The sequence below is a fragment of the Chamaea fasciata genome, unplaced genomic scaffold (assembly GCF_029207755.1).
Source record: "Chamaea fasciata isolate MVZ Bird 193981 ecotype frontalis unplaced genomic scaffold, bChaFas1.0.hap1 SCAF_8, whole genome shotgun sequence".
Classification (NCBI taxonomy): Eukaryota; Metazoa; Chordata; class Aves; order Passeriformes; family Sylviidae; genus Chamaea; species Chamaea fasciata.
This window is the reverse complement of record NW_027094093.1, coordinates 35,258,159-35,276,662: the sequence shown is the minus strand read 5'-3', so window position 1 is coordinate 35,276,662 and position 18,504 is coordinate 35,258,159. Positions and strand designations below refer to the sequence as shown.

General features: G+C 38.5%; 1 protein-coding gene across 3 annotated transcripts in view; it reads right to left on the bottom strand.

Moving 5' to 3' along the window:
• The window catches only part of ARHGAP15 (Rho GTPase activating protein 15), a 324,791-nt gene that overhangs the window by 100,946 nt on the left and 205,341 nt on the right, over positions 1–18,504 (bottom strand). For all 3 annotated transcript variants that reach the window (XM_066190404.1, XM_066190406.1, XM_066190405.1), the window contains one exon: positions 4,625–4,702. In XM_066190404.1, coding sequence (XP_066046501.1) covers positions 4,625–4,702 — 78 coding nt within the window. The remainder of the gene's footprint in view (positions 1–4,624; positions 4,703–18,504) is intronic.

The window sequence follows — 18,504 nt, the reverse complement described above, 5'->3', positions numbered from 1 at the left end:
CCCAAAAGCACAAACAAGAGTGGGCTGAAGGGAGGAACAAGAAGGATGGGACCTCACAACCTGAAGCTGGAACTGGACAATTAAACCCCAATATGCAAATGAACCAAAACTTATAAAAATGTAAGATCTCGTGACTGGTCAGCCATTTTGTGACCATTCTCAGTCCACCTTGGGTGTAGCCCTGGTCAGGCCCTGTCCTGCCCAAGGTGGATCCTGGAGGCCTTTCAATAAATACCTACTTTACTCTCTAGCTCTGTACCGTCTCTGTTTCAGGGCAGCCTTCCCAAGGCATCAAAAGGAGTCCCTTACTCCTTTTGAGCAAGGGGTTGGAAAGAGATGACCTCTAAGGCCTCCTGCAACCCAAGCCATTCTGGGACTCCATAACCAGCACAACGGCTCCAAGCAAAGTGAAGAAAAATTCACTTCTACTTACAAATTGTGGATGGATGAGAAGTCTTCCCTTCTTGTTTTTCTTTTTCAGGCACTTTTTGCTCCAGCCCTGATGTGTTTTGCTGAAAAATACCTCCCTCCTGTTCTCAGGTTCATGTAGTGGTGGCTTCATGACTCTGAGCAGCCCCACCTGGGGCTCTTGTCAGACCCTCCCCAGGGCTTTGGGACAGAACAAGGGATCTTTTCATAGTGCCTCATACCCTGGAACTGCCAGCACACCTTACATGGCTTAACAGACCCATAAATGTCATTTTATCCCTTTTCCTACAGGTGTGAATTAAAAGAATATCCTTATAAATACATGTAAAGGGTTTAACTTACTAGACCTTGTGTAAAATCAGCAGAATCCTCCAAGTACCTCGTCTGTTCCTGTTTGGTTTTTTTTGTGGGTTTGTTTAATTTTTTGTAACATTTCAGCTTTTAGACTTGACCAACAATGTGGAAATCATAAGAGGAATGAGTATCTCTGTCTAATGTCTCCAGCCGTCATAGAAGCTTTTTCTGTAGGTGCTCAGCCAAAAATATTGGCTGCCTGGTGGTTTAGTTTCTAAACTCCAGATTTTTCAGTGCTTATAGAGTAAGAGAAGTATGAATTTCCTGATGTCAGTTTGGTACGAGCAGCTTCCACTGCCTTGATTCAGTGATTTGAAAAACGATGACTTAGAGTTTCGAAAGTGCTGAGAGATGTTATAGCCCAGTCCTCTTATGATCAACTGATCTTTTCAGCTCTTAATGGGAAAATAAATCATAGATAAAAGATAATCCTGTTGCACAGAAGCAAAAAAGGTGCGATATCAATAGACTTTTATAGGAAAAAAGAAAACTCTGTGAGAGGGATAAAGTAAATAAGGTAGTTTGTTCTGCTGCTGCTTGTGTTGGCAAGGCCAAAACCCCCTTCAGGAGCTGCCTACCTCAAGAAACGAGAACAAAACACAAAGTATATTCAGAGAATCTAAAAAATACCAGGTTTGTGGTTTTTTATTGCAAACCCCTTTTCATCCCAAAAAATCTAGAATTTCAAGAGTGCTTTTACATTTTCACTATTCTTATTTCTTCTTTAATGATAAAGCTGTCAACTGTTAGTTTCTTTTCCTTTCATATTCCCCAGTTCTCTCATTTAATTTTTGATGCTGCAGATGACATTAACAGTATAGGAAAAGGAGCCAAATAAAGCTTTGCTATATTCTAATTAATGATTATTCTAATAAAAAATACTTTGATATGGCAGCCAGCCTAGAGTGCCTTCTATGATTTTCAGTGTGATCCATATTATTTTTATCCTCTAAATGTAGGTGTAACACAATGGCAAAGCAAGCAATAAGAAAGAGCCCAATGAGTGTGTGGCCTGTAGAAGAACTGATTGCAGTCAATCTCTGCAATGCAAATAGTATTTGTCAGAACATTTGTTTGCAATTATAATTAAGTTAAATTTAAAAAAAAAAAGTCGCTATGGCAAAATCATATGTATAAATACTCCATTCCCATTGTTAATTACCAAAAAATGAAGGTACAGGGATTGACTCAGGGAGGTCACAATAATTATTGAGGGATGGGGTTGTGTGGACAGTGAGTTATTAACCATCATCCCACTGCAGAGCTTCAAGAGAATGGGAAAAAGGAAAGTTGGGAGCACACAGCAGTTTTCCTGGTAACTTTTCTTCCTTCATGAAGTCATCTGAAACTGCTGCTGACCTCAGCACCTAATTGACAGGGAACACCAGGCTCTGGGACACGTTGGGTGGAGAATGCTCTCCCAAGTACAGCATAAATAAATCCTGTTTCCCCCATCTCACCACAGCATTTGTCAGGTACAGCATGACTCAGTGGGCTCTTTCCTGCCTGCAGGTTCCTACTTAGCACAGAAAAAACATGTTATTTACACTACTGAAACCGTGGCTGGCTATCCTTTGTGTCTGTGTTCCTTCTTGAATGCTATGATAAAAAATTACTGGATTATTCTTTGGGACCTACAATGCTCTTCCACTTCCCTCACGTGGCATTGGGGTGTCCCCTGGGGGCTGCTAAGTGGCATTAGGGTTTGCCTAAATCAGCATTTCTGCATGCATTTACCTGAGGAAAAACCTAAGTACAGACCTGAAGTTTTTCATAGACAGGATTTTAAAAGATGTGTAAAGGGAGTTTGGATAGGTGTTATCACTGCCCATTGAAAATCCACTCCATTATGACATAAACTGCATGAATGCCCCTGTTTTATCAATAAGGCTAACATAAGAAACAGTGCTTATCATAACTGATAAGATGATTGCATAGTTCTCCATGGACATTAGTTTTCTTTGAATTTCCTTTTGGTCACTAAGTAGGCAGGTTTTTTTGCACATACCTTAAGTAACCAGTGCCAGGTTGGCTTTAATGTACTATTAACTCCACCATTATATTTCCATTTTTCACAGTAGTATAAACCAGAAGAAAAAGGTGTCTGGTCCCTCTCTGCTGCAAAAAAACAGCTTAGACTTCTGTCTAGCTTTACAGTATCAGCCCATCTGTTTTAGGTGAAAACTTGAGCAGTAATGTTAACCTCAAGTATGTTAACCTTTGGATGCCACGAGACATGATAGACAGGACCATTATTTTTATGGCACAGTTTTTTCCTGAGCAAAGAGCTCAGGCAGTGAAGAAGGATAGAAAATCCCATTTTTGCTTGTGTGTCTCCAAACAAAATACAGCCCACAGTCATTTGAAAGCCAAGGCAGGCTTCATTATCGACACACAAATACCCAACAACTATAAATTCGAGAGAACCAAAGTCATGAATCAAAACTGTGAGGCTGATTGGTAAATGATGATTTATTCAGTCTTGCTGAATTTACTTGCTTAAATACTGATTCCTCATAAACCAGAGTTCACCCTCCAGTTTCAGCTGAAGACAAGACTGATCTGGAGCAGCTGAGGAGGTGGAAAACACCTACTGATCCCCTGAAACTTTCCCTAGAGATGTAAATGGAGGCTTGAAGGTGGGAATATTTTTACATCTCTCCTATCTCTCAATTTCATGAGAATATTTGAGTCAAAAGTCTTAGTTTATGTATAGTACCAAGCTACTTGAGGAAGTTGTTCTTCAACAGCTATCACCCTCACACAGAATACACAATATTTAGCAGTTCTGGTAATAGTCTCCAGGTAACTTACAAAAAGATCATAAAAAGTAGGACAAAATGTTGCAGCAGCTTCACATTTATATTTGATTCATTCAAAAGTGCGTAAGGTCTTTAAAGCAATTTAAGATTTGGTATTTTTTCCTAATTTCTGAGAAACTTGATTTTATTTGCTTGTTAAGTAGTATCATGAGGTTCACTATCACTGGTGATATTTGCTAAGCTTTTAAATGTGGGGAGAGTTAGTTTTTGGCAAGAGCAGCAAACCATTTGGAGATAAATGTATTTGTCATTCATCCTTATTAATTCCCAATATCAGCTTCCACACCTGTAACAGGATCTACTGATCAATGTTAGATTTTCTTTAGGCCACATCAGTGAACAGTGTTCTGTTGTATTTGTGGAAATGTGCTCTTTATACACAGAATTTGTGGAAATGTGTTCAGTAAATATATACAAGATGGTTCTAATTCTGGTTAGCAGATCCCCAAAATATTCATCTTTCCTCTTTCATTTTCTGGGGTCAAATCTTTGGGTTTTCAGAATCAGTGGTAAATCTTCCACTGACTTTGGCAGAGCCAATACTCCACTTTTAGTATTTCCTTTTAAGTTCTTTTCAGCACCTTTTTTCTCTTTCACTGGTTTCCTTTGGATCCCTGCTCTACTTTTGGTTTTGTTTAACTTTCAACATCCAAACAATCTGCTATTTTTCCTTTTAATCCTTTTTCTTTCCCCCTCATTTTGATTCCTTGGTTTCTACATATGCTTTGCTTTTTGCCACCTTATTTCACGTCTCCATTTCCTCTCGTATTTTTAGATTTGTTTGTTGTTTGTTTCTCATCTCAAGTTTAACTACTATTTTCCTCTGCTTACTCTGCTCTTTTTCCTCTCTCCTAGCTGACATTTCCCTCTGTGCAATATCTTTCTACCTTCCCTTTCCTCTCTTTTCCAAAACAGGGCTCATCATTCTCTGCCACTAATGTATAGCAGATTCTGAAATACTGTCATCTGAGACAGTTAAGTACTAAACAAAACATTACCAGGGTGGAGGAATCACTTACCCTGATTGACAACAAATCGTAACTTCTGTATTGTTGCCAGATTGCCGCTAACTCTGTATATTCCATCAACATCTAGACCTGAAAAAGAAACACATATTTCATTTTAGATCATAGAAGTATTTTTCTTTGTACGTCTGTCAGGGAGGCAGAAGCACCCTCGCAAGTCTGAAGAAGAGCAGCGCAGCGAGTGACTGAAAAATAATCCACCTGACAACAACTGAAGTGCCTCCTCACTGATTAAAGCAACAACGAAAAATAAAAGCGGGAGATTAACTTAAGTGAATACAAAACACCTAGCTATAATTATCTTGTAATTCTGTCAGCAGAATACAGCTCTGCAAGGGGGTTTGAGTGTTACAGGCAAGTGAGGGGTAGTTGGCTCTCGTGCCCATCGAGGAGGGCTGTTTGGGGCAGGCACCGTGCCCTGCTTGGGTGTGGGATGTTTGTATTAATAGTGCCAGGGAAACCTCTCTGTCTGGGCTCTGGGCTTTTCAGACATGAAGTTCTGAGGCTGTGACCTTTCTGAAAATAAAGCACTGAGGTGCCCACCCTGAAATCATGATGTGTGTGAGACTCCACACAACTATCCTTTCTCTACTATATTCTTCATAGAGGATCAGACAGGTCGGAGGATGAAATTAAATATCCCAAGCAGCATATGCCCTGGAGAACATTTCTTCATTCATATAGGCCATTCTTTTCAAGGACAGCCCGACAGTCTTGTTTCTCCATGCATATCTACTCAAGGTTTATCTTCTAGGTGAAACTAGATGTCATACTCCCTTTTGTGACATATTATCTCCTGCAGCAAGCTCTGCTGATAGGAGTGTTTAAAATAGCACTTCCAGCCCCTGTTGCATAGCTGTAGCATTTCAAAGCACATGGGAACTGCTCTCTCCCTTTCCGGGAGAATTCGCTGCAGTGCAACACCAACCCAATCTGGGTGCTTAAAAATCAAACCCACTAAAACGTACATTGTCATTTCACAAGTAAAACTTGCAAGTACATAAGAAGCCAAGTGAAGCTACACAAACCAGGAGGTTTTTTTAAAGGCTACTTATCCCTTGGAACACAAGTTTTAATTAGGTTTTGGCAAGCAGTTTCAGAGAAAGCCTTTCTCTTCGAAAAACGCTAATTTGTCAAACCCAAAAATTTTCAGGAAACGCTCCCTGACAATGTGTCTAGGGGGAATCACTGTCCAATTTGAGGTGGGGGGAAATGGAAATCAGAAGGTATAGATAACAGTAAAAACAAATGGAAGAGCCCAGAAGCCCAGTTGTTATAACAGTTAAAGAAGGAGAAGCTGAGGTTCAAATCTTTATTGACACACTTGCACCATGCCTTGGCACAGGAGTGCCATGGCCAGTGGACTCAAGTGTTTGGAGGCGTTTCTCACTGATCTAGGAATATTTGAAAAAACTTACTTTTCCTTTTGATGCAGAACAACACCAAATAAAATCTTTTGTGTGTTTGCGTGTTTGTTTTTCCTCTTTACAAAATACATTTGTCATTTTGGGTCTATGCTGCCAGAAACATCCTGATTTGATTTGCATTAAAAAAACTCGTTTTAAAAATTAATAATTTATTTTTCTGATTATTAATAATAATTATCTGCTTCTCTGTGCATTTTATTAAATAGTTTTCTATCCTGCACCAGTGGGTGTCCTGCAACATAATACTGAGAGTGATGATTCATTTCAGGAAGATCTTTTCTTTGGTTACAGAGGGATAAAGAAAAAGTTTATTTAAGAGAAATCAAAAAGGATTTAGTAATCAAGAAACTTTGGAAATTATCCATCTGCTGGATATATAACATATGAGCAAATGGAAATTACTAAAATGTTTAAGTAATGCAATTCTAAGCTAAATCTGAAGAGTCTAATTTTTGTTTTAGTAAGAGGAGAGTGAAAGAATAATTCCCAGCATAGGATAGTGGGACTTTTGTAGTAGAGGATGAAGAATTGTATCATGTAAATTGAAGTCTAAACCAGAAAATAAAAAGGAAAAATAAATCAAATTAACAAACAAGCAAGCCACCAGACAGAATGTTAACTTTTGTTTGGATCTAACTCAATTCAGTTCTTAACCTCATTGGTTATCTGGAAGTGAAAACAATCCATGTCACTTTGGGTGAAATAGTCTCACATTAAGAGCATCAATTTGGAACCTGCATAAGGCACCCAGATCAAGTGAAAATGAACAAGCTGTGTTGTAAATTGGTGGCTATTACATCTTGCAACATGATCTGGAGTACACAAGTGCATTATTTTTGTTAATAAATTAATTTTGGTCCAGAAACTTCGTTTGATAAGCATTTCATTTGGGCACTGTACAACATGGCAGATTAAAAAACACAGGAAAACATCAAGCCGATCATAACATTCACGTGCCATCAACTTTCTGCTCCAAGAACTTTGAAAGTTAAGCCAAACCAAACCAATTCAAATTGGTGGATTTGGACATCCTTTTCATGACCACATTATCTTAGCTGGATTGTTAACAACTTATTTAGGAAATCCAATTAGGCACAAAAGAGAAAGGCAGAGAAAGAGAGAGAAAAGTTTATTTCATAGTTCTTATATCCTGTCTCTGTGAACAATTTTCAAAGCAAATTCACTTTTAAGGGCACCTCTATCAAGAATAAAAACATCACTGCACTGCTGTAAGTGTTTCTTCACGGCAGGCTATAAATACTTAGGGAACAAGATGAAACAAAAGCCTTGCCCAGTTTCCTATCTGATGCTGGAGCTTAAGTATAGTGGTAAAGAAACTTGCAGGAAAAAAATATTCATTGTGATAAAGACAACTTTAGTTCACTATAGGATGACCTTTTTTTTGTTTTGTAGTGGGGTTTATCAGAGAAGAATCACTGGATTTTGCCCTAAAGGAGAACAAGTATTTTATTTGCTTTATATTGCAGTCTCCAACTCTGTTTCTGTTTGTTTTAACGAGAACCTGAGAACAGGATGGACCCACAATTAGAAATTATAGCCAAAAGTACAATAATGATTTCCACACTAAATTTTGTAATGGTATAAGAAATTTAGGAAAAGGTCTTCCTCAAGAACAGATCAGTTCAGCTCCCAACTAATAGTAAATTTTAAGTATTTTAGTTTAAAAAAAAATTACACAGGTGCTCCTGAAAAGAAAGTTAGAAGGTAACTGGACTCGGGCTTGGCTTAGATTCATGAGCAATAATGAAAATTATAGTCACTCTGTACTGCACAAGAGATGTTAGAGGAATATTTATTTAAAACATTTCTTGCACTCTTATCCAAAATTAGAAGTAACAATGAGTGCAAGCCAGTGTCTAGGACCAGCTTGAGCTGGCCTCAGGTGTTGCAGTGAAATATTAACAGACAGAAGAAGGTTAAAGTTTGGGTGATATATTTATTAAAAAATGTTTTAAAATACCGGATTTCAATATTGATTGAGGTAGTCCAGGTGATTTAGGAACTATCTGTAGTCAAATGTTCTCATTAATTCGTTTCTGTTGCACAGAAAAAAAATCCCTCTCCCAAATCACCCTGAATTCTGTCTGATCTTAATCTCTATTTGATAGTATCTTCCAACTGAATATAAAAAGAAATTCTCTACGTGCAGGGAGAAAGGGGTGGTGGTATGCAGAAACTTCTTTCCTTTTTAATAAGATTTAGAATTTAAACCATACCATTTTAAACAGCACTAGGTAACTTCCTGCATGGAAACCCAAGGAACTTTCACAATTAATGTATCCTGAAATAGGTGTGGTCCCCAGGCCTGTTTTGTAAAAGAAACCATCGTGCTGGATTCAACAACAAAGTGAAGTACAAACTTGAAGAAAGGCATTCTTTAGTTAGTCCTTTCATTTAAAATCAGTTATGTTCAGGGCAAAACTATTGTATTTCAAAGGAGCCTATTATGCCTTCCCATAAACAGAAAGATCATACGTTTTAAAACTAAAGTATCATTATGCAATCAAGCTGTTGTATTATAAACTATTTTGTGGGCTCAGATGCCCAGGGCTATCTTTACAAATATTTAAGAGGTCATTATCAGGGTATGTTCTCCCTAAAACTATAATTCTTTCCTCGTGTTTTCATATGCATCTTACCATAAATATCTGATTTATAAACAATTCTTTTTTTAAAGTTTACTAAGTGCATAAAAGTGAGGCAAGAAATCATTTAAAAAAGCAGAAATGAGTGAATACAGCAAATACATCCATGTTACAATAATGTGACGAGAAAAACACAAAGTGAAAAAAAAAATTCACAAAAGGATCAATATGTGTATTTCAGTAGAAGGAAAATCATGAAGACTAGCAAAGAAAGAACCTAGCACACTAAAATTTGACATTAAATATGTATTTTCATAGAGTGACTAAACAAACCCAAAGTTTCAGGTGAATGTGTGAGGAAAGATAACATTTTTTGATTGTAGCCATGAAAATCAGAGGTGAAAATGACAAAAACCATGAAGCAAACATGGGCTACACCCCAGAAAGTGTTGCTGACATCCCTGTCCTGCTTCTTGGTGTGGCAGAGGGTGGGGTTGTACATGCCCAAAGCTCCTGGAGCAATGCTGGGGGCTGGCACTGGGGTTGGCTCTGCTTTGATGGGACAAAGCTGCTGTTTTTGTCACCTGAATAACCCCCTTCTTGTTCTCCTCCCAGCTGATTATCACATTTTTGAGGCTAAAACTACCCAGCAACATAGCAGCAGCATGTCATCATTTGATATGGAAACAGGTCCATCCCCTGTCCGGAGAGGGTATACCTGGCTACCATGAAAAATGTCACAAAAATGTCATGTTAGAGACTTCTACCAGATGAAAGTTAAACAGGCCTAGGACACCAAAGAATGGGTGATGTTGGAAGTCAATCTGAAGGACAAAAAGATAACCACTGTTGTAAAAAGCATCCATTTTTGGTGGCCATGATATGATTGTGCCTCACATTTGGGAATGAAAGACAGAGAAATACTTGGAAATGACTAAGGCTGAAGAGTTATTCTGATATTGTAAAAGCAGTAAGAGAGATGCTCTTGGAGACTGGCTAGACTGGCCTCAGTCTCAGACAGCCTACTTAAATAATTAATTCAGGACACTATGAACAAATAATTCATAACAAAATATCATTAATCCCAACCAGCAGGGTTTCATGGAAATCAGGGCTTTGTCTAGAAAACTTGTTTCATTTTTTGATGGAACTGAATATTTGACAGGTCTGGTTGGTGAGGGCAATGGTGTTGAAATAGTGTGTTTGGCTTTCTGCACTGCCTTTGACGTAGTACCACATGACATTTTGATTAAAGCACTTGCATTCTATAGAATTAACAGGGCATATATTACATGGATTAAAAACTGGCTCTGTGACAGACCTCAAAACGTGGTAGTTAATGGGAGATATCAGTTAGCAAGGTCAGAACCGGCACAGCTCTTGAGAGCAGAGCTCTCATCCAGTGCCATCAAATAATATCTCTATCAGAGATGGGACAGGGAGAGAAAAAAATTCCCTTGGCTGAATAAGCAGATGACACAAAGGTCAGGGAGATATTAAATGTTGACAAGGACAGGTAAAGTTACAGAAGATCTGAATTACTACCTTAAACAGCCACAGTCTGGCAAAATCAGGTTTAGTATGGAGAAACACAAGGTACATCCAACACTCTGGATTTAGGCTACAAAGGACTTGAGGTTTGCTTTAAATAAAGAGCTGAACATGATTTCTGAGCTCAGTGCTACAACAAACAGGACTAACATAATCCCTTGAATTATAAAGGAGTATCAAAGAAGCAGGGATGAGATTGAACCTCTTCATGGGCTACAAACAGGATCTGTATTAAAGCACTGCACTTGATAGTGAAGCAAATAACATGAAACGTAAAATAAAAGCTTTGTTGCTTCCTGTTAAAGAGAGAACGGAGAAATGTCCTCTCCTTGTGTACATTTGATGTGATTTGAAGGTACTGGACTTCCTTCCAGCACTGCCCAGCTGCAAGACCTGTGACAGCAAGCCTGAATTCAAGGCAGCATCAACAAGATTTTCTTTTCTCTGTGATGGGTAGAAATCCAACACTGCTTCAGAATTTAATAAAGGCAGAGATAGTGGGGGAAAGGAGAGGGAATATTGTACTGGTCCATAAAAGGCTATGAAACAGCTCTATTGGAGGTGTCTGACATGAGGTTTGGTGAATCTCTTTAGGAAATTGGCTGAAAAGAAATAATTCTATGTTTGACTGCAATAATATCAAGAAGATGAGGGGCATTCCAACATAAAAAGAGAATCTCATTTTTTCTTGCAGTAATAACTCCAAGATGCAATGAAAAGAGAAAAGCTTGACTAAGATCTTATTGTTTTCAAGACCCTATAGAAACTGTTTAATGGAAGCAATTAAAACACTGAATATGAGCATTACATACTGAGAATGAGTAACAAGTGAATATGATGGAGGATAGACTTCATTTCTGTTTCATATCACTCGATGGTAGAATTTCCACTTAGATATTTATACACAAATAAATAAGGGCAGTGAGAGTACAAAGCAAGTGTAATTTAAATGAGCACACAGTTCACTGCAACGCGGGGCTGCTGTTTAATGCCCAAATCAAGCTTGCTCTGCCTCTGTCGTCTTCTCTATTGTGCCGTGCTTTGACATTCAAGAAGTTTATGGTTTAAAAGCCCCTGGAACAACAAGGCTTCCTCGGGATGCTGCCTATAACAAGAAGCTAAACTAAGCTTTGAGACTGTTTGTTTTGAATGAAGGCGGCGAACACGCAGCGTGCTCACTGTAATTTTGCCCTTACCCCCAATATATACTTTTGCCATTCTGCTAGTCCCACTCCTTGCAGCTAAACAAAGTGACCTCATTGCTTTCCACTGTATTTTCTTTTAAACATTGGCTGGGATGATTGAGATTCAGGAATGTGGGAAAATGGATTCCCAAGCCACGTCCATCCCCTTTAATTCTGAGCTGTAATTTTTGGCTTGGCTTGAATCACAGTCATCACATTTCAGTCTGAATCTCTCTGTAAAGTGATCTTTCTTAAACATTTCTTTCACTCATCATGGGATCAGAAACAAAGCCATTCTAGTCTTTCAGCGAAACACTTACAAACGTCTTTTTACAGCGACTCACAAGAGCTGAATTTCCTTTAAAAATGTTTGAAAAAGAGGAGGTTTTCATTGCCTGATTGTCCTCTTTGTGAATCTTGTCATCTGTATGCCATGAGCTACAGCTATTTTAATCTGTTTTTGTTTGCAATCCATTTGGTGTCCGCCCAAGAAAATGCAGGTGATTCTAATTAACTTACTGCTGAAGATGTGGAAAAATCTCAATTGTGCGACAGAGAATTATACACTTAAAACCTTCCCTCTATTATTTATAACAGCTTATTAATGAAAATGATTACATGAATACATTTACCACCTGATTCATCTTTGTTCACTTTGTTCACTTAAATCAACAAGGTTTATGCTAAAAGGGAAAAAATGCCTACAAAATACAGACCTCAAGTACACACATCAGCTTGCTGGTTTAAATGGAATGGCAGTTTAAAAGGAAATAACATTGTCTTCATGCAACACAGTATAATATAAGAAATTGCCAAACAAACGTTTGAAAGTAGTGGTCTCTCTCTGTAACACATGAGTATTTAATTTTGGGAAAGTTTATTTCTGTTTTGTTTACGTGTTTGTTTTCTCTTTTGATACCTCCTTCATTTCTTCTATTCCCTTTCATTTGCTGCAGTTCCTGCTTCTCATGTACAGGTTAGGAGGTCCACTCTGACCAGCCCTTAATTCATCTGAAGTAAAACAAGATTTCTTTGGTTTTTTGCTACTTTATCAAGTACAATTTTTTTTCCTGCTAACCAAGAGTGATCAAGGGTGGTGAAGCACTGGAATGGGTTGCTCAGAGAAGCTGTGGCTGCCCCTGGATCCCTGGTAGTGTTCAAGGCCAGGTTGGACAGGGCTTGGAGCAACCTGGGATAGTGGAAGGTGTCCCTGCCCATGTCAGGGGTGGAGTGAGATGAGTTTTAAGGCCCCTTCTAATACAAATCATTCTATGATTTTATGTTAGAATCAATAGATGTTACCTGTATTGAGTGTTTTCTGCTAGGTACAGCTACCAACAGGCAGTTTACCACCTTCCATTTCTATTATTCTGTGCCACACTCTGATAGTCTAATTTGAATGTGGTGACAATATGGATAATGCTGTTTATTTTGGGAAGGATGAAAGCCTGAATAAAGGTTATCATTTTAGGAGAAGCTGACGATGGAAAAACTCATCCACTGTGTGACATGATCAGAACAGCTGGGGATGTAATGTGGAGGGTGGGGGAGAAGAGAGCCAAGGTATTTTGTATGTTCAAGAAATATATACAACATTGCCATTTCTTATATCCCAGCTGTGCCTGTTAACTTCTGGAAACTTGTAGAGCTCAGCAATAAAGCATACTTGACTGATATTTACTGCAATGTGCATTATAAGACATTTTCTGTCACACATTATGTTCTGAAAGAGTTAAGTAACATGAAAAATACAGGCTCGAGATTATATCTGTCATGGATGAAAATACTACATTTATGCCTCATTGTAATCCATTCATTGGTTTATGTACCCCAGCCCTCCAGGGAGTGTCACAACTCCACATGATACTGCTGAGAGCTGTATTTTGCTTTTGGATTTCTGATTTAGCTGAAAAGAAGTTTAAAAACACATGTAGCCTGACAACTCCCTATTGGCTATACAGCCGAGGAGGGTCAAGAGCATAAACCATTCCAGAAAAAGCCAGCTGTGTCTTAGGCTCACTGTAAAGATCTGCCTCTTACAGACAGTAGCAGACGATAAATTTATGCATTTTGCTAAATCCTCCCACTTCGGTTGAACTGTGCTTCATTTGGGGATCCATCATCACCAGCATCATGCCTATGTTTTTTAAGCAACATCAGAACACTAAAGGAAACTGCACTTTGGGGGGGCCCAGTGTCCTTTTAGGAGTGTGCAGAACTTCCAGTCAGGTCCACTGACACCACCAGTAGGAACTGTGGTTAAAGATAAGGGACAGCTACAATTCTCCAAACATCCCTCGTTCCCAATGCTGTTTTTAAACAGAATTTAGTGCACAGTAAGGAGAAATCTTTTCCCTTATTTCACAATTTCACAATAGTGAGAGATTAAATTAGACCTCAGTAATGTCACCTCCCTGTCCTGACTAGTGCTGCTTCTTGTTGGACTTCGAACAGATGGAAGTGGAGGAACTGCATGTGTGGACAAACAAAACCTTCAACCAAAATGGGTAAGGAGCTTGCATTTTCTAGTCTGCAGCACTTTTGCTTGGTAAAGAGATTTTTTATTCAGTTTTTTTTTATGGTAATGACTGGAATAGGAAGTTTAAGGTGGAATAAGGTTGCAAATTGAAAGTCACAGTTTCTCCCATAATTTTTTGGTTTTAGAGGTAGCTGAGCAATCCAGATAGGCCAAACACCCTTTATAACAGATCCATTACTTGATAACCTGACACTGTGGTCTGTCCAGCCTTAGATGTCTCAAGGGTATGTATCCCTGTTATCTCCAGGATCAGGTCCGACTCAACTTTCCATGGGCACATCCTCCAGCCCCTGAGCATGGCTGGGAAATGAGGGATGCCAAGGCAGGGTTTAACTGTTACTGTTCAACAGCAGCTAAAGAAATATCAGTGGGGCACTTGATAGCACTTGTTTTGCTGCATAGCACAGAAGGCTGGATGCGTGTCCTGCAGTTAGAAATCAGACCTGTTTGGGGACAGGAAACACAGAAGTCCTGAGTTTGTAGCAGAGGGATGTGCAGGACCCTGAGCTCTAATGTACAGATGGTGCTGGTCGTTGTTATTCACATTGTATTGTAGGCATCTATCTTTGTGTTGGCTTTTTATCTTTAAGGGGGAGTAAACATTTAAAAAGTAGATTCTTTAGTCTAAGGCGCACTATCAGACACCTTTGGGTGTTGCAGTGCATGGCTGTGTGGAAAACCGAGAGGCTCTCTGGGAAGATAAGTATTCACACAGCCCTCCAACACCAGCCCACTGAATTCTTAGCATTGCATATCTGCCCAACATATAAATGTGATAACACAAAGGTGTGTGTGCATGTGCATGCAGAGATAACTCCTGCTTTAATAGAGGCTTTCTCAGTGTACATTGCTCACATTTGAAGGCCCAATAAGAGTGAAAACCATGGGATTCCACTGAATGCCCTGCCCACCTTCTTTAGTGTGATAAATCTCTAGTCTAAGTGAGTAAAATTTTCTTGGTTTTTGCGAAATTCATATTTAGCGTTATGAAACAGTGACATTAAGCAGTACTACGGGACACAACAGAGACATTAATTTTAATATGACACAAACCTATTGTTATTACATATTTTTCCACTTTAGTTTTCCATCTTAGCTACAGGACTCTGCAGCTACATATATAAGATTATTTTTCCTGTCATTTTCACTGTGTTTTCTGTCCCCAAACAGGTTCAAGTAACTTAAAAACTATTTTTTCCCTCCATTTAATTTGGGAAAATCTGATCACCAAAGCAACATTCAGTAAAAGACATAGTCAAGGTGTCTGCAGAAACCATAAACCTCCTGAACTGCATTACAGAGTGATAATTGCCAAAACTTAAGACACTGGTGCATCCTTCATTACTTTGGCAGAAGCAGCTCCAGAGTTTTCATGCTACGGTTTGACATGCATTCCAGGATAGACTAGACTAAAATAGCACAAAACTTGTATATGAATTGCTCAGGGACTCCTCAAAAAAAGGTTTTTCAAGTATAGTATGAAAGGGAACAAATTGCTTTCTGCTTTGAAATATGCAAATAAAAAAAACCTCAATGAAATACAAATTATATAACTAAAACATAGCTGAGACATGCAAGAAATACATAAAAATACTGACTTTTGATAAGAAAAAAACTCTGGTTGCTAGCAATAAAATGTACTGGATATCTGTTAGTTGAATTTTGGGTGAAGTAAATGCATAAATGTGAATATCATTTGATATTTTCATGGAAGATAATTATTTTAAAATTTAAAGCTACAGGTAGAAATTTGATTTGAATCGTTGTCTTTGTGTCTTAATGCTGCCTGTGGCATGGAATGATGTAAGGAAAGTAAAAATCCAATCTCATCCCTTTTTTACTGGGGTTCACATAGACCCTCTGGTGTTTCTGAAGGCTTGGAAAGATGAAGTTGGCATCAAGTGCTTTCCATATATAATTTCCTTCTTTGGTGAAGATTCCAGTAATTATTAAGGACACATACTGCACAGATATCCAAGGCAGTTGCAGGGTTTCTAACAGAAACTTTTGCTGTAAGCTGTGGCCTTTGTGTTTTTAGTGCACAGCATATCAGAACAAAAAAGTGCAACTGGAACAGAGATAATAAAAGACACCAGAGTGAACCATATCTAGTGTAAATTCAGAAACTTTTCAGTCATCCGCATCATGAGAGTTTGAAAAGTATTTTAAAAAATACGGTGCCTTTGCAGCCACTGCTGTGAGCACAGTCCTGCAGGTCACAGATCAGGGCACTAAATAAGATGTTTTGTAGCTGATCTGGTTTAGTGTGAAAGTAAGAAAACCTGCCTGCATAAATAGCACCCTTCCAGGACCTTTCACCTCTTTGTTTGGATTCAAGTCTGGCTTGCAATATGTTTGGGCTGGAGAATTTGAATGGTTTTGTTTTCAGTGATCAGAGGAGGTGCTCAGCTGATTCAAAGTTAAAGTTTACCATCTAAGTGAAAGCAGTTTTCAATAGAAGAGGATGTATCTTATCTTTCTACTAAAGTTTATTAAAAATATGTAGCACCTGATAATTTAACACCGAGTGAGTGGCTGCTAAATTTCCCCCTCTCTTTTGTCCCTCTGTCTCACACACACAAACACAGGAATGCTTCTCGCCTGCCAAGCTATGTGCCAAGATTTTGTTCACTTTAATCTCAATCATATGAGTTAGAGAACCACGAAACAAAGTTCCTACCAAGTATGCTGACAGATTTTTAGTTCTCGTGGCTCCACAGGGCATCACTACAAGCACACGAAGGAACTTTTCTTATTAAACTTTTCTGAGCTGCTCCGTTTTCCATTTAAGTCAACATGAGCAACATCACCATGAGGAACTCAGCACTTGCTAACTGACACCATGCACTCATCAAAATTATTTCATTTCTAAGTAAACAAAAAGCTGTGGTACCTTCAACATATTGTGTGGTTCCTGCTGGGATTTGGTGGCAGCTACTTTGGTGTGTTATGTCACAGAACACCACGTCAGCTCAGGACTGACAAATCAAAGCATAAGGTTTGAAATATTGGGGAGGAATTTTTCCCGGGGAGGTGAAGAAAAGAGGCATGGAACAACCTCTTTCTGCCTTTTGGGGACTTTTTTATCTTCTGAGTGAAGATAATTCAAGCACCTTACCCTTGTTTTGGACGTGTCTGTGGTGACTTTAAGAGCCACAATATCACCTGTATCACCTATTAATGGCCCATAATCATGACAATTAAACAAATTCATGTCCTTAATTTGTTTTTAAATCTTGAACTAAAATCTGGGTATTTACATTTTTCCAAATAGATAAAGATTTAAGGACCTGAAACAGCAAAACTCTGACCCATTTCCTTAATGTAAGGCACAACTATTTATCACAGAATATTCAAGTCCCTCAAGAGAAGTCTCCATCTCTCTTGGTGGACAGAGACTTGTATTAATAAAGCATGGACTATAAAAGGAAATAACCTATGTCCGTTTCAAAGCAGAAGAGGCATGAGGAAGCAGTTTCTGATTGCAATATCTATTCCCCCAAAATTTCAGTTATTTGAAAGGCATCATCTCTGACGCCAAACAAGGTGCGTGAAAGAACCACAAGGAGAGAGCTGGAGGATCCGGGAGGTTGGGTCTGTTGCGTTATGAAACAAAATGCTCACATTTTGCTCTTATTTACATCTGTGCCCTTCCTCCCAAACAATTGCTTGAGTGAAGACAAAAGAAGTTGGTTTTCTATATAATTGCATCCATGATCTGTGTGGATCCTGATCATAATGAAACAATGTGCTGAGCCAACAGACAACTGAAGATCTTCGAAAGACTTGTTAGTTCCCTGGGGGGTCATCATGCAGTAGCCAATCTGGGGAGAATTCTGTTACTAGATTGCTAACAATATCAGTTTCATAATTTCAGGGGAGCAAAACAAGCTGAAGAAATCTTCTCTTAAAGAAGTGAAAGCCTTCACATAAAACTTCCTTTTTAATCTGTCCTCCTCCTTTGCCCTCTGCCTTCCTCCTGAAGCTCTCTGTTGGTACAATTTCTCTCACTTAGGTATCAATCCCATTAGACTGTGGTATTATATGATTAAAACATTGATGTAACAAAAGCTGCTACAGCAAATAATTGAAGTAATAAAATACAACTGCAGTTATTTGCTCTCTTGAATTGCAGGCAGAAACAAAATAAGGAGACAGGATTTTTTTAAACTGACCCCATATTGTGGCATGCAGACAGTAAAACTTTTTTAGTGTGTTTTCTTTTATTGCTGTAAAACTTTTTTTTTAAAAAATTACAGTGTAGTTGTAGTAGCTTTTTGGCCTTTTTTTTTTTTTCCCATAGAAAAAGTGATTAGTTTGCATTGTGGAAGTATGCCTTCATAATATTTTTAAAAATGCTACTTTCTATTTAAGCAGAGAGATATTTGAAAGGATCTGAAATTACACCTCTTTTCCTTTTAAAGGAACTTAATGGACTTAACTTCTATTTTTGTGTTTGTGTGTGAGTGAACATCTCTTCTAGGCCAAGATTCATTTTGCCAAGTGTTAGCCCAAAGTGTTCTATTAATGGCTGAACTGCAAAGTCTGACTAAATGGGGTTTGCAGT